A 16546-nucleotide genomic window follows, 5' to 3' on the forward strand; every position below is an offset into this window, starting at 1 on the left:
TCCAAATTTACTAGTATTTGGCACTCACAGTACACAGAAGACCTAAGGCCACCTTAATATTATAATAATAAGACTAATATTGATAATTATCATATCATTGCTTTAAGTTTACCCAGCCTACAAAAAATGTATACAACATTTCAATCCTATCCCTTATTAATATTGTGTAAATTTTTGTTTCCAGCTGCAATTGTTATCATGATTACTGAAATGTTTGAAACTTGAATGAAAAAGCAAATCATCTTCATCATCATTACATTACCATTAGGAAGCAAAATGGAACTCCTCCATTGAACTAAAACCCACAAACTTTTTAACAGGCACTAACCCTGAATGTCAGTGGACCACCCAGCGGGGCCCCCTCTCCTTCTTGATCGATGATTTCGAAGCTGCTGTGACTTTCGCTGGAGCTTCCATCAGAGCGAGCGTCTGCCTGGAGCCGGTCTGGGATGGTGCCTGCAACTTTAACCACCTCGACATGCAGTCTTCCTGAGGCCTGATAATGTGTACAACAGTCTGTGTTAATACTGGAACTTACCACTGCTTTGTGCTTCCAATTACAGGTTCATCTTGAATCAGGGCTCGAAATACCACCTGCATATGCAGGTTAGTGCAGGTAAAATTGGAGCTGTGAAGGTAATTCTGATGTCTACTTGCACCTAACCTGCACTGGTCCATGTACTGGGTCTTATACATGTACATGTAGATGTCATATGTTGTAGGTGTATGTGGATTGCTATCAACTGTATTGACTGTTACCACCTATTAAGTATAGAAGAAAAAAATAGCAATTTATGGTTCCTCAACAATTTTAGTAGGATCCATACTTCCTAAATTCAGAGTGGTGCAGGTAAAATTTGTCTGGTGCAGGTAATTTTCAGTGTTACCTGCACCAGTGCAGGTATGCAGAAAAAGTATTTTGAGCCCTGTGAATGTATGAAGTGTCTGTTAGACAAAGTAACACTGTACCAACAATATGGATGTTGTAACAATTGCCGGAAAAAAAACCTACATACATATACGAGGTGGAATCTAACACCAGAATGCCCAAACTTTGCTGTATCAGGGCAACACTATTCGCTTGAGGGTTTAAAGCATGTTTTAAGAAACCCCCAAGAAAAACACACAATTTTACTCTTCCAAAACGAGCCTACACAGAATACAGATTCAAGGGACACTCCAGGAAATTATAATGATGATTGTAGTATTTGTACAAATATAACTGTGCATGCCAATAACTTTATAACAGTACCAATGACAGAATCGAAACAAAAGGGAAGTTTTACCTCTCCCTGTTGGCTGATGATAGGCACAGCATACTCAAACCTGATGTCGTGGTACAGGCACTCCAGGAACACGTTAGCTACACCAATCAGGTTATGGTTTTCTTGGGACTCATAGAACGGGTCTTCTCTGTCTTCCATGTCCTGTGAAAGAAAAATGAATTTTTAGATTTAAAATTCATATACTTTCTGGATATTCTTCATTTGGTTTTAAATTACTGCTATAAAATGCACTGTAACTGTTACTGATTTCTAACCATTGGCACACTGAGGTAGCTATTTGGCTGCCAGTTCCCTATAGGTTATGGGGTTAGTCAGCAGGGACAAGGTTAAGATTCACCAATACACTTCTTTGGTCCTCCTTCATCTTTCCATCTCTAACAGCTTTTTCATCTTCCAATTTCACTTCTTTTCCACCCTGCTTTTCCCTTTTGACACCTGGCTTTGTGTTCCTCCATCTTCACTTTTTAAATCATTTCCTCCATTTCTTCATCCTTTTCTCTCTCTATCCCTCACTCCTTCCCTTACCTGGATCTCCCTGCCCTGTTCCATGACCTCCTGATAGTAGTCTCTCATGTCGATGATTCTGTTCTCCAGTTTCTCCATGGACCACACCTGCGTGCTCCGCCCTTTCCTCTTCACCTGGATGGCTGGCTCACTGATAATGATGCCCCTCTGGAAAAATGGAACAACCCATATTCAGATGTGACATGTCTGTAACAGCTTTTGCAACTTTAGTTTATGACACTATACATAAAGGCAAGACCTTAATTTGTTGGTTCTTGGCTTCAAGAATTTAATGCTTACTTGTATGGACAACATGAAAAAAAAGAGTCTGAGGGAAAGTACATGTATCTTACACACAGTTTCAGGAGTAAAATGTTTTATACAATGTAGTACACCATTAGGCTTGCCCTATAGTATTGTGTGCGAGGAAAAAAGAACAAATTGCTCATATTTACAACAGCTAATATCCAATTTAAGCTCTGATTGGCTACTGGCAGAAGAAGCAGACAAAGAACACAACAGTAAAAACAATGTTATTCCCTACTGGGAAAACAATGATGCTTCTTCTGGGATATCCATCAGATTCTGTATAAAACTATTCTCCAAAACAATCTTCACATTGATATCATGCTTAAAGTGCTGTACTGCTTAGTTCAAGTCAACATTTCATTTCATTTCATTTCATTTGTTTTACCAGAGTTACATCGCTCAGACTTCAGCCTGTTTTTCAGGACTCCCTGGACACATATAGACACAGACACCATACAATACTTGTGAACTACACAGTCACATAACTTAACTTAGATTTATCTCCCACCTTTCTGTTGGGACTGAGGTTGGATGCAGGGATCTGTAACGTCACATGGAACTCTGTCATCTTCTCCAGCTCCTGGGCTAGGGAGTTTGCTTCCCGCACCAGCGCGTTGGCTTTTACAATCTCCTCACGCAGCTTGGCTAGGCCTTGTCTGAACAATTCATCTCTGTAGGAATGGAGGGATGGATCAGTGTTTTACTTCACATTACACATGAGCATCTAAATTAACCTGACTTATGATATAGTCCAAACTTGAGATGTGTACATACAATATACATGTAAATGTAGAAGCAGACATGTGTGCAAAGAGAAAATCTATAATGGTATTGGCATTTTTAAAAATGGCTTTTTTGAAAATATCCCATTTATTCCTTGGCTAAGCTGTACTTTGGCGCAAAGGCACATGAGGACTCAAATAACAAAATTTGTTTTAAAAATACTATGATCATGATGGTGGTTATACATGTATAGTCACTGACTACAGTGACAAAATTCAGTTCATTGGTGAGGTGACATACATCCTTCAGATTTACTAATATTTCCGTTGACATACACGTACATGAATTTTCTGAGTTTTTCAAAATGAAATTAAGCAACTTAATGCTTTACAGGACCCTCTCCTTACCACATGATATATTGCACAAAATATATCATTTGTTTTGTGAACTTCAGAAGAGAAATTATCTTTAAAAAAAAGAAGAAAGAATGTTATATGATCATTCCTTACTGTTACGACTACTTTATTTTGGACCTACTTCCAGCTGCATATTAAGTTTATTCAAGTCAAGTATGTTTTGTTAAACATTATTTCCATTTATTTCCTGCATACAAATCCCAGAAGATAATTCTGATGTTTTAATTTGACCTCTGATCTCTCACGTTCAATTTAAGTTGCTTCAGTTAATTTTGTTACTGTTCTGTTTACCAATTGTATAAGTTTTGTTGATTATGTTCGTTTTTATTGTATATACCTATAAGTGTCGGACTCCAGGAAGAATAGCGGTACCAGGAGATCCAAATAAAACAAACAAACAAACAATGTTTTGCTCACCTCTCCTCCACCCACTGTGTGTACCTGGGGTGCAGGTTGGGGTTACTGACCCCGTGGGACAGCCCACCGAAGGACTCCACCGTCTGCTTGTTCTGTACCGGGGAGCTGAGCTGCTGCCGGAGAACCTCCAGCTTCTTCTCATACATCTCCCGCTGCTTCTCCAGTGCTCCTTCCTTATCTTTCTCATGCTGGGACTCCAGGGACTTCATGGCATTCTGGATGGGGTCTGGGGAGGGATACAGAAAATTTGTTTTACTAGTTTTTTAGCAAGCACGTCTAACTCTCACAGGATGGGGAACAACGGACGATAAACCGGATAGTGAGTGTGTGTGTGTGTGTGTGTGTGCGTGTGAGTTTTCTTTGCACTGTCTACATGAAAATCTTCAGCAATATGCAATGCACATCAATACTCTACTATTTTAGATAAAAATTCTTGTCCACCAAAATAAAGGGAAGTATTGCCATACATCTCATTGTTGCTATTTTTGTCTATAGAATAAAATTTCTTAAGCTTACTCTCCTTTGATATCATGTATTTTTTAGATACATGTATGGCAATGGAACTGTGGAATCTATTTCTGATGAATGCTGTATGATGTTGACTTGGAGTTAACTTCACAGTTTGAGAAGTGACGTTTGTCTCAATGTCCTTGGAGAAGTATCCAACATTCTGCATTACTGCAGGGTGGTGTTGATACCCACCAAAAATCTCTCACCAAAGTGGCATTGCCCTTGGATAGAGCAGCTATTTAGACCATGCTTCTGTAAACCTACCTGTACAGCCACCTAAAAGTTACCTTTGTCTTGACTAAAATTGCTTTACTTAACATGGAAACTATGTGAATTTCTTATCATTAGCAGCACTTACCATTCATGAGTTCCACCATCATGACTTCATTCTGGGCGAAGTCATAGTCAGCACGGGACACCTCAACATCAGGGGTGGAGGCCACAGAGCCTGGGGGGGAGGGGGGCAAAAAAATATATCTTACAACAGGCATGGTATGATTATGCAATGAGTTCATTGTTACAGTAGGCTTTCCTATCAAGGTGTACTTTTGTATGTTCAAATGAAGTTTCAACCTACTTAAGCATATACAGACTACATATAATGACTGCGTATTAACATACCTACAACAAACTAGGAGCTTGTATCTTCCCACATTTCCCTCCTACACTTGAACAGACATTTTCCTAGACCTTTTCAATAGCCTTACAGTATCGCAGAGCCTCCTGTATAGCCTTAGGTGACTTTTGGTGTCAGACAATTTGGCGAGGAACAACTAGCACAATGTGTCACCCTTCGCCTGAGGCAAACTTCATTGTACCTACAAAATTAAAGAACCTGACCTTCCACCTTTCCCAAGGTGTGACAGATGATATTTTTAGTGGAACATACCAAATGAACAGAAGGTAGGGGGAGACTGGCTGTGTCACAGACTAACACAAGTTTGAGTAGTAAATTCATCTATTTTCTTGGGGGCTTACTTTTTTGGTAGGAGGGGAAAAGTTTTCTTCAAGACATGTTTTAAGTTTGCAGTTGATACAATTCTGTAGCATGTACATCATATCCAGTAGTTATGCTATGGAAACATGTTCCTAGTGTCACAATTTCATGGAGAGGTCACCATAAACAGTTGCTAATATTTCAAGATTTACAGTACTTACCAACTCCCGATCTGGGACAGTTGATACGGAAGAAGTGGTGGTTCCCAAGGAAGATCCTGTTCCCGTTTCTTAGTAACGTCTTCTGAGTCACACAGTCACCGTTCACACAGCATCTAAGAAAATTAAACCACAGTTGACTTGCTGATTACAAGTACCCACAGCACAGTCTATGTTTTCATCAGAGTATGCTTTGGTTGGTACTATGCAGTTAAACCTGTTACTAGTGGCCTCCTGGTCATTGACATACATGTACATGTACAGTCAAACCTGTACTTTGTGAACACCTCTGCATAAGGACCACCTGGTCATTAATATGCAGTTAAACCTGTACAACTACAAGTGACTACCTTAAAGATTGCATAAGGACTACCTGGAAAATAAGTTAACTTCTCCCATTGACACAATCATTAAGAATCTTGGCTATAGTGATAATATTTCCCATTGACACAAGCCTTAAAGGTCTACTACGCAGTTATTTGCGCTCAAATTTGAAATATTCTAGAACTAAGAAATCTCAGATTTACTACTACTTTTTGACACTTTTTGACACTTTTGTGTCATTATTTCACGTTTGTAACGTAGAGAATTAGCCTACAAACATTTCGTCCTACGCGCGCTGTAACTTGTTGACCCCTTAGTTAGGCACTGGTGAGAATTCAAACAAGAATCAATCATCAACGGTTATTGGTCGGGAATCTCCGGTGAGTTCCGGGTGCGTGCGAAAGGTCACGGTGAACCACGTGACCAATCTCCGGGTAGGCTCGGGCAGACTCGGGACTACTCGGATTTCGTCGGTGAAGAAACAAAATGGCTGAAACCCAGCGCGGGCTTGCAGATTCCCAGGTTTTCAAACGCGCTCGCACAGGGAAAATATCGACTCCTGACATGCCTTGAATAGTGTTCCGTAACGTGGTAGGCTTGATTCAACTAACTATATAAAGAAATGGCCGGAAAATGGATTTTTTGTTTTCAGTTTGAAGCGCAAATAACTGCGTAATAGACCTTTAAGAATTCTGGCTATAGTGACCACCTGTCCACATTACATAGACCAGAATCTATCGATCCAACAAGTGGTCTTGTTGGTCAGCTTTCATTATAGTCTCCTTGATATAGTCTTCAATATAGACTTACTTTGAGGCTATGTCATATCACAACTTAGCAAATTTATACAGTTACAGTAGAAATTCTCTGGACCGTCCCACCTTGCTTCAGGCATGGGGGTGATATAGACGTCCTCCCCCTCCAGGTCGATAATGCAGTGTTCCGGCTGGATCCCCAGACCGCTCAGCTGGATGTCCTGAGGGGTGGGGGCATCGGGACGGCCCACTAGGGTGTGATCCTGGGGAAGGGAGGAAAATGAGTTCAGTAAAACTGGAAAACTTTCAGAGTTTTTAGGACATCTGGTTACCTTGTTTAACAAGTATGTTATCTATAAGAAAGTCATTGCTAAAATAACTCAATTGAGAGTTTCACAGAATTGGCTACAATTATTATAATAAATTCATGTACATGTACGTGTATATCTTTCAGATTCTGACAAAAGGACAGTCACTGCAAAATGCATTTTAAGTTCACAGGGATTTACTTTCGCTGCAGTGGGAAAATGGAGTGTTCGCGGTGGTTTCAAGTTTGCAGTAGCGCCATAGACTGTAGTCACATACTGTAATGGAAAAATATTTGCGGTGGTTTTAAGTTCTTGGTGAAGTGGCCACCGCAAAAATCTCAAACATAAAACTACGGCGAACATTTCTGCATTTACAGTATACTTCAGAAACTAAAAACTTAGGAAGCAGAGCTAACTTGCAAATGTTTGCCTCCTTCACAAAGTACTCACCTTATCTAATTTACCAGAAAGCTATCATTTTCACAATACCAACTTACCGGGATATGCTGCCAGTCTATACGAAGCAATTTGGAAGAAAGCACTTTTCCAGATATACTGTGTCCCAACAAAATGATAATCTGACTGTTTCACAGTCCACTTTACATTGTATGAAGTAATGTCGTCACCCAGACAATAATGATACATACGTTTTGTGCCAGATGTAAGAATTATGACGTCATGTGATTCACATTTCAATATTGATTGATATCACCATTTATATATGTCAGGATGAATTTGAAGATTTACTGACGAAAATGTCACGCATGAATGCAAGAGACATCATTTATTCATCACTTTATATCATCAATTATTTAGGAGGAATGACTTGCAGACATTCTGTCAGCTTTTCATTAGATATATCAAAGAGGGCATGGTCAGCTCAATACGCTGTTTCAGTTTCATGCTACGAAGACGAAAAGTTTGAAATGTGCAATAATTATTCACTTTTTAGGGGAGGAGGAGAGCTGATTATCAAAATCTACACGTTAGCTACTTCTTTTCGTTAGAAGTCAAGAATATATCTAGAATGTGATGTTGTATAGAATCTCTTCTTCTAAACTTTCTAGCTCGAAGATATTTTAAACCTTGAATTATTCCTTGAATTATTTCAGTGTTCACGATTTTTGTGGTAACTTTTTGGCCATCACAGCTACGGGTGTCAGCATTTTCATTGTGTTAACAGTGATACTGTTTAAACCACAGACTCCAAGATACTGCAAAAAACTCTTACTGTCTCACAAAATTTAGTTACATTACATGAAGTTTGACCCCACCTTAAGATAGTAGACCAGCAGTTCGTTGAGCGAGGGGTCAGCGTTCAGGTTGACCAGGAAGTTCTTGTCCTGCTCTACCTTAATCCCAGATGTCTGCACAGAGATGCCCATCTTCTCTAGGGCCTGCTGTCTCTCCTGGTGGGGAGAATTCACAACTTGGTCAGCTTGTCTGCACATGTTAGTATACCAATTAGTTTGATTTTCTCTCAAAGCTTATGTCATGTGTAGCTAGGAGAATCTAAATGTTTATTATTAGAGTTCGTAAACGCTCCATAACATTATCATAAAAGTAATCAGAGATGGCAGACTCCCCCCCCCCCCTTGTCCATACTATTTGTGACCTAAGAATCCATCCTGCAAACAGAAAAAGCAACGCAAAGGATGTACATCCAGATTAGGTTGGTCTGTCATTGAATGAAGACTCAACACAACCATGAATTGCCCTAAAGAAGGTGACAGATGGTCACCAAAACGTTGGTTGTGAAGAACACATGGTTGTGTAAAAAGAGTCTCTTTATCCATAGGATGAACAGTATAGCAACACCACATTAATCATGTAGACTCAGAGAATTAAACAAAACATTACAACCATTGCAAGCTAAAGTTTCGATCCATTCCCTGTTACTAGTAACTTCTGCTTATGATCTGGAATGACTTACTTGGTGCAGTTTCTCAGTTTTAGCAAGTTTCTCCTCCCAAGTTGTCGTCATGTCCTTCATCAACTTCTCAGACTCGACAAGACGTTCCTTCAAGTCAGGAGCCTTAAGACTCTATAGAGGGGACAAGACAGTTTCTCACTTGTCTTAAGACTCTTCTTTTCAGGTTTATCCATGGTTAAAAGTAGGAAACATTGCCATTAGGGAAAGAATTCCTAACAAAAGATGCAAAATGCTTTTCAATGTTGTTACTGGAGGAAAAATAATGCACAACACACAAAATACTAAAAGTTACTCAAACAGCTGGATAAGTTTGGTGAACAATCAGACATTTCAGACAGCATTATTTTTTCAATTTTTGAACCATACCTCATTACCATCTTCATTGATGTACTACACACAATAGTTTTAATGCCAATCACATCATGCCCTGACAATTATCTTGAAATATCATTGCATCTTTAGTCCAACAGATCACTTTGCTATCAAATGAATGCAATAATTGTTCCCTTTTTCATTATGCCTGACACTGTTTTAAAAAGAAGAAAAATTCTTACCTCTGCCTCAGTCAGTTGCACCTTTAATTTGTCAACTTCTTCCCGAAGTTCTCGGATTATCTGCAAGTAAAGGATGACATACAGTTGTATGGTAAGAATCAAAGTGTGATAATCATGGTAATAAAAAGTCTTGGACTAGTAAAAGAAAACTTTGCAACACAATCAAAGCACAATGTACAATGTATTCTGTAAAATATAAATCATGTCTAGACAAGTTGTTACATTGCCATTAATATTTGTAAATAATTCATATTGTAAAATAATTGTCATTCCTAATATATAGAGGAACACATTTCTCATATTTAGAGCATTGCAAATGGCCTACACAATATACCTTGGGAATGCTCTGCTAAACTGGGCTGTGTTTTCAGAATCTGTTGGTGTGGCTTCTAAACAGCTGTCAGCCAATCAAAGAATCTCCTAAATATTTTCCAAAGGTAAAGCCGATTCCTGATTGGTTGACAGGTGATTAGAGGCCACACCCACAAAAATGGAAACCTCAGCCCAGTTTAGCAAGCCTTTTAGAGTCAAGGTACTATACATGCAGAAATGTTCGCGGTGGTTTTATGGTTGCGGTTTTGGCGGTGGCCACTTCATCTCAAATTTAAAACCACCGCAATGGCAGTAAGAGACGACAGTGCGTGGTGCTACCGCGAACTTAAAACTGCAGCGAACAGTCCTTTTTCCCGTTACCGTGAAATTAAATCCCCGCAAACTTATGTATATTGTATAAAATGATAACAATCATCAACAACCTACCCTAGCATTAGGATCCTCGTTGATGACAGCATGATTAACGATCCTCTTTGCCCTGTCAGCATATCTGAGAGTAGAGAGAGTCTCCTCATAGTTGTCTAAGGCAGGGCTGATGGTAGCAATCATGGCTGTCTTACTGTTTCCACCTAGGTTGTCCTGGAAGAACATACAGAAAAATTAAACTCATTATAAGGGAAGTCTGAGCATCTGCACAACTTTTTATAAACTTTGTACAAACTGCATAAAATTCATGCAAACGCTAGGAAAGGAACACTTTTTGAAAGTTCATCTGAATAAAGTTAAACTGTTATTTCCAATACAAGAAGAGGATTTACCCATGTAAGATTTACCCATTTTGACTTATCAACTCTTAGTCTTTGTAATTCCTTGACAAAGACTGGAGTTGATCAGTCAAATTAATTTGGGTTAAGTCCACTTGGATTCTTATTCAGAATGACTTGTACATCTTAAAACAAATATTTTGTGACAGTCCAAACAGTCCACACAGAAAAAGTGGTTTGCAATTATTCAATGGTCAATAAAACTGACATTTGCTAGACTCAGTAAACTAATTATTTAAAGAAGACCTACCTTAAGTAGCCATGTGAGGACAGAGTCCCTGTAGGGTACAAACTTGTTTTTATGACCCTTCCCTGCTGACTGGTCTGCCAGGGTGGAGATAACCAGCCCCAGGGTGCTGAGTGATCTGTTGGTAAATATTTAGCTGTTAGTTGATGTATGATTACATACATTTACCTAAATGTTTCAAACATTTTAGCTAAATGTTTGACTTTCTAAAAGACCAAGAATGTATTGTACTGTGTACAATGTATTTTCATGTCATCTGTTTTCAAACATAACTTGAAATATTTAATGAAATCATTATTTACAAAGAACAGGACAGGTAGTAAATACATGTACAATAAAACTACAGTAGAAGCCGCTTAATTCCACAGCCTATTTGCCAGTGAATTTGGTGCAATTATCCGGCTGGTGCAATAATGCGAAGTTATCTAGCTGGACCACACCGGTTTGGGATTCAGGGATTCTGTGCAGTTAACAGAAGTGTGCGTTAATCCGATGTGCAATTAACTGGCTTCCACTGTATTTTATTAGCACTTTGGATTCAAATACCTTTGATAATGATAGGCTAGTTATTAATGCCATGAGAAGTGAGCACTAAACACATCATATTTTCTTTAAAAATATCTATGCATGATAATTTCACAATATAAAACTATTTCATTCTTATGTCAAACTGTTTGTTTTTGCCATTTGTATCATACACAAAATACAACAACAGGGATCGAAATATTTTTTTCTGCATACCTGCACTGGTGCAGGTAACATTACCTGCACCAGACAAATTTTACCTGCACCACTATGAATTTAGGAAATATGGATCATACTAAAATTTTGGCATTTCGAGCCCTGAATAATCATATAAAACTGTTCAAGACATGATGTATTTGAAGACTGAGTACTGACTTGTTGATGTTGGACCCCTCCTTGAGTCTCTCTCCGGCTGCACCAGTCTTAGCAGCCCTCTCACTTCCCGCCAGATCCACCAGGCTCACCTTACTCACTTTCTCACCTGTCACCTGAAAGGGAAAGTGGTTCAACAGGTGTAAATAAACCCACACACATATAGATAAGACATATACATGTACATGCGTATCAGTCATCTTTTATTAAAATAGCTTCTGTAAAAGATAAGTATAACTTAATCCCTGATTTCAATTATACTTGGCATGCTTGATATTTCTTCCCTGCAGTACTACATTGGGTTGATAGGTGGTGCTGTTAAACTAAGAAAAACTAGGAATAATTTTGTGGCACCTCAATGTCCATTAGGTCTACATCAGACAGTTTACATCAACTCCCAGTCATTCTTCCATCATAAATGTATATTATTAACTGTTCTTAAAGTAAATGAAGAGCAGATAATTTCAGTTCAACTGATTGTCTGTCTAAGTGCAAGGGCAAAGAACTTTACTCCTCTCATCTAGGTTCAAGTTGCTATTAGTGCTAGCCAATCTAAAACAAAAATCTATAGCTGCCTCTTTTCCCCTCAGTGAAACTCTTCCTTCTAACTTACCCCACTGGCGAGGTCCTTGAGTGTCTGTGTGACAATGATGTTGAAGACAGCGTGCGACCTACTGCTCTCCTCATTCATACTGGTGGCTGCCACTGTACGAGACTTGTTCCCTTCATTCATCAGCTTTTCTATGTCCTAGGGACAAAGAGCAAGAGAAGTCTGAAAATTGTCTCATCAGGTTGGTAATGACTGTACAAAAATCTTTTTACTCACAACCACGTGTATACAGAAGCTGACATTTCAAATTCTATCACCTTACATCATTAGAACAGTAATTTGTTTGTCAATTAAAGGTCTACTACGCAGTTATTTGCGCTCAAATTTGAAATATTCTAGAACTAAGAAATCTCAGATTTACTACTACTTTTTGACACTTTTGTGTCATTATTTCACGTTTGCAACATAGAGAACATTTCGTCCTACGCGCGCTGTAACTTGTTGACCCCCCTAGTTAGGCACTGGTGAGAATTCAAACAAGAATCAATCATCAACGGTTATTGGTCGGGAATCTCCGGTGAGTTCCGGGTGCGTGCGAAAGGTCACGGTGAACCCACGTGACCAATCTCCGGGTACACTCGGGACTACTCGGATTTCGTCGGTGAAGAAACAAAATGGCTGAAACCCATCGCGGGCGTGCAGATTTCCAGGTTTTCAAACGCGCTCGCACGGGGAAAATATCGACTCCTGACATGCCTTGAATAGTGTTCCATAACGTGGTAGGCTTGATTCAACTAAATATATAAAAAAATGGCCGGAAAATGGATTTTTTGTTTTCAGTTTGAAGCGCAAATAACTGCGTAGTAGACCTTTAAAGATAGTAACATGGCCTTACCTCATATTTTGTGACAGCTAGAATCTGTAAACCGTCCACGTAGGGACCGAGGATTTTGTGTTCTCGAACTTTCAGGTTGTGTTTTGTTCTGAAAAAGAAAACAATAATAAATCCAAAACATACTTTAGTGGTCAAAACTTAATAAATCAGAAACATCATATCATAATTCATCATTTGCTCATTCATACACTTACTAATTCAACACAGCTACATAATGTTTTTGTTTATTCTTGTTTTTTCTTCCCTATTACTTAATTCATTCTTTCTACAGGGCTCGAAATTCATTTTTTGGGATAGGGTGCACTGGTGCACCCAGCTCAAAAAATTTTGGGTGCACCACTTGAATAACAGTTAAACCTAATAATAAAACTTAGTTACAATCAAGCTATCAAATTCTTAAACAAGGACCATGACAGACATTTTCATTATCTTTCTAACAGTTAGATGTCAAGAATATGATGTATACTAGTACTTTAATATCTTTTCATACATAAACCTAAGAAAATATTTGGGTGCACCCTGTGCACCCACAGAAAATAATTGGGTGCACAGCTCCAATTTTGGGTGCACCTGGGTGCACATGCACCCAGTATTTTGAGCCCTGTTTGTATGTCTTTTTGCTGCTTTCATTTAATCTTTGTTCTAAGTTCAGCAGTTTATCACTTACGTTCCAGGATCCAATAGATCTCGAACTTTCTCGTTGTAAATTTCCATGTAGGAGACCTCGACTTTGAAGGAGAGGATCTCGTTGGACTTGGACATGATACTTTCGAACAGCGAAATGCAGAGGCGCGGGATGAGCCCGCCATTGTCCGCAGTCCCCATCATGGTGTAGGACTTGCCCGAACCTGTGTCATAAGAGAGAAAATGATGATGCATTTTACAGATCGTCAATTTATAATGCTTGCCAAATTTTGTCCCCATACTCAAAATTGAAAGATATGTAGATACTGTAAATGTATCTAAGTTCACGGGGACTTAATTTCGCGGTAGCCCCAAAAAAGGACTTTTCGCGGTGGTTTACGTTCGCGGTAGTACCATGCACTGTATCCTCTTATTGCCATAGAAAAATGTTCACAGTGGTTTTAAGTTTGCGTTGAAGCGGCCACCGCAATACCGCAAACATTAAATCACCGCAAAAGTTTCTGCATTTACAGTACTGTATCAATTAGATATTCATAAGGTGTGTCAGACTCTGTAGAGTTGAATACAACTCTGTTATATTTTATCTGACCCATACCTCTCTTATGAAAAGTGGCCTGCTGGAAAACGTTTGTGCTAAAGGATTCTAACAAGCTTGTATAGTGCAAGGCTACATGGACCACTTCTGGGCACTGAACTACTCTCACTGTATATTTTGTATCATTTGCGCTCAGAAAAGTTGTTGTCCTCAAACAAAAGCTGTAATAACGTCAAGTCCATGTGATGCGGCTGGATTTTTGAAACAAAATAATCTAGTAAACAGAAGGAAAATGTTACAATTATGATGATTTTGATTACCTGTTTGTCCGTAGGCAAATATACAAGCGTTGTATCCCTGGAAGGCATTTTCCAAGATGTCTGCACCCACACACTTGAACACAGTTTCCTGGCCTGGATTAACATAGCATACAGTGAAAATCAGACATTTTGTTTGATGGTAATACATCACATTGACTGTACATGTAAATGCAACCCTGCTTGACCGAAGCAGCTGGATTTGATGAGCAAGTGCGTCTAACTCTAACCCTGGAAAAATTGACAAGACATGAAAACCAACAAGAGGTCCTGGAAGAAAACTAAATGGTGAATTACATATAAAATATATATAGTACAGTAGGTCTTTTATGACTGATTCAAAAACATGTGTTGTTTCTAATTAAAAAGGCCACTTTCAAACAACAATATACCTGTTTAATCAGTCATAGATATTAGCTTATAATTCTTGAATGTTCCAAAGTATGGATCTACATCTGCCAAAGCATAAAGTACTTACATGCGCAATTTAGCCATGTAGATCTAAAAAGCAGCAATGTCTGTAGCACATGTATCAACTCATATCAACTTTCTCTAGCTCCATGAAACTTAAACTTGAGCTTCAGGGTTGACTTGATTTGTTGAGACCTGTTTTTGACAGTTAGTTGTTATTTTACCGTCCGTTAGGATGAGAAGGACAGAATAAGAAGTTATTGACACAAACATGAGTGTGGCATCAAATGGCTAGGTGGCTTAGGCTAGCAGACATGAGACTGAGAGCTTCAGGTTACGTGTTCTTATATTAGGAAAAGCACTTAACACCACTTTCCTTACGCCAGCCAGGTGTATAAATGGGTACATGACTTTGGTTGTGGTCCTCAGGGAGGAAAAAGGCGATGGAAGGAATGGGATGCATATGGGATCCACCTTCCAATACCATGCCCTAAACGAGGTGGATAACACATTTAACAACCCACTGTTTTTACAGCTTCAAAAAGCTATGGAATTATCTTAAAGCTTTACAAGAGTCCAAGTCAATCTCCATTCTAACTTTTTTTCGTTTTTTCACAACTGCGATGCTCTGATTTATTGTTCCATACAGACTTATCGAGCTCTATTAACAAAGGAACTGGCTGCCACTAAATTATTAAAACTCTATCGAAGATACATATTGCAATTGTCACAGGTGAACAAGTAATTTTCTCACAGCACTTGGGAACTTTCCTCACATTGATCAGTTTTGATTTCCTTAATGTAAAAGTCAAGATTGATAAATGTAGCGCAGTTAAAATTGATTGGGGTTAAAAACATTGTAAATTGGCACAAACCACCAGTGGGCTAAAGATGGATTTTAATGGTACAGCAAATTCCAATACTTGATGTTATATGACAAAGTTAACTTTGTATTTGAGCTGTCAAAGTTTAAAGTACCCTGTAGCTTTCAAAAGAAAAGTTTTTATTTTAAGGCAATACATTGCAGATACAAATGCAAATGTATATACCTAAGAGATAACCTCTACAAATGTATGTAAATATTGTACATCTAAAGCAGTGGGAGACGAGACACACTTCATTTCCAAATGTTCATTCAACGAAACCGAAAGAATCACTCTGTTTAGAGAAGTCACAAAGTATTATCCCAAATTCCCCACATTGACAGACGAACAGGAAGCTACTTTTCTCTTGAAATCGCAGAACCCACAAATTCTAGAAAATGTGGGGCTTTTCGTCTCCCTCTGCTTCCAAAAAAGAAGTCAAACCCAACCTGTTTAGAAATAGCCAACACTAGTACAATGTATTAGATTAGAATATTATCTATGGCTGTCCATTGTCACTATGTGTATACCATGTACATGTACTTGCAATTAGCCCTCGGGCACGAACTTGCAAATAAACTTCTATGTTAGGGCCACCTGGCTAGGGTGGCCACTTCTTAAAGATTATGGTCCCTTTGATAATTCTTCCCATTGACCTGTATATAGTGACCACATGTCCAGATTTTACAAGTCTAAATCTCCCGGGTGGTCTTCTTGGGCAGTTTGGACTGTACAAAAATTATCCATAGAAGATGATACTTTATTTCTAACATGTAACTACGTATTATCAAAACTGAAATAAAATGAGACAAAATTTGCATATCCTTACTCCTAACCATTTCACCAACAGGTCTTCATGAGGAATCAATTGTATAGAATACTGATGCCGAGTATG

General features: G+C 38.7%; 1 protein-coding gene across 10 annotated transcripts in view; it reads right to left on the reverse strand.

The window, feature by feature from the left end:
* LOC118404799 (kinesin-like protein KIF13A) overlaps positions 1–16546 on the reverse strand; it is an 86754-nt gene that overhangs the window by 29546 nt on the left and 40662 nt on the right. For all 10 annotated transcript variants that reach the window (XM_035804147.1, XM_035804148.1, XM_035804149.1 and 7 more), the window contains exons 5-22: positions 14381–14473; positions 13548–13728; positions 12881–12968; positions 12049–12183; positions 11439–11551; positions 10542–10656; positions 9954–10106; positions 9195–9254; positions 8641–8751; positions 7982–8116; positions 6526–6662; positions 5324–5436; positions 4524–4613; positions 3656–3881; positions 2608–2770; positions 1812–1958; positions 1287–1427; positions 329–496 (exon numbers count right to left, since the gene is read on the reverse strand). In XM_035804147.1, the coding sequence (XP_035660040.1) occupies positions 329–496; positions 1287–1427; positions 1812–1958; positions 2608–2770; positions 3656–3881; positions 4524–4613; positions 5324–5436; positions 6526–6662; positions 7982–8116; positions 8641–8751; positions 9195–9254; positions 9954–10106; positions 10542–10656; positions 11439–11551; positions 12049–12183; positions 12881–12968; positions 13548–13728; positions 14381–14473 (2369 nt within the window). The remainder of the gene's footprint in view (positions 1–328; positions 497–1286; positions 1428–1811; positions 1959–2607; positions 2771–3655; positions 3882–4523; positions 4614–5323; positions 5437–6525; positions 6663–7981; positions 8117–8640; positions 8752–9194; positions 9255–9953; positions 10107–10541; positions 10657–11438; positions 11552–12048; positions 12184–12880; positions 12969–13547; positions 13729–14380; positions 14474–16546) is intronic.

Source organism: Branchiostoma floridae, chromosome 17 (genome assembly GCF_000003815.2).
Source record: "Branchiostoma floridae strain S238N-H82 chromosome 17, Bfl_VNyyK, whole genome shotgun sequence".
NCBI lineage: Eukaryota > Metazoa > Chordata > Leptocardii > Amphioxiformes > Branchiostomatidae > Branchiostoma > Branchiostoma floridae.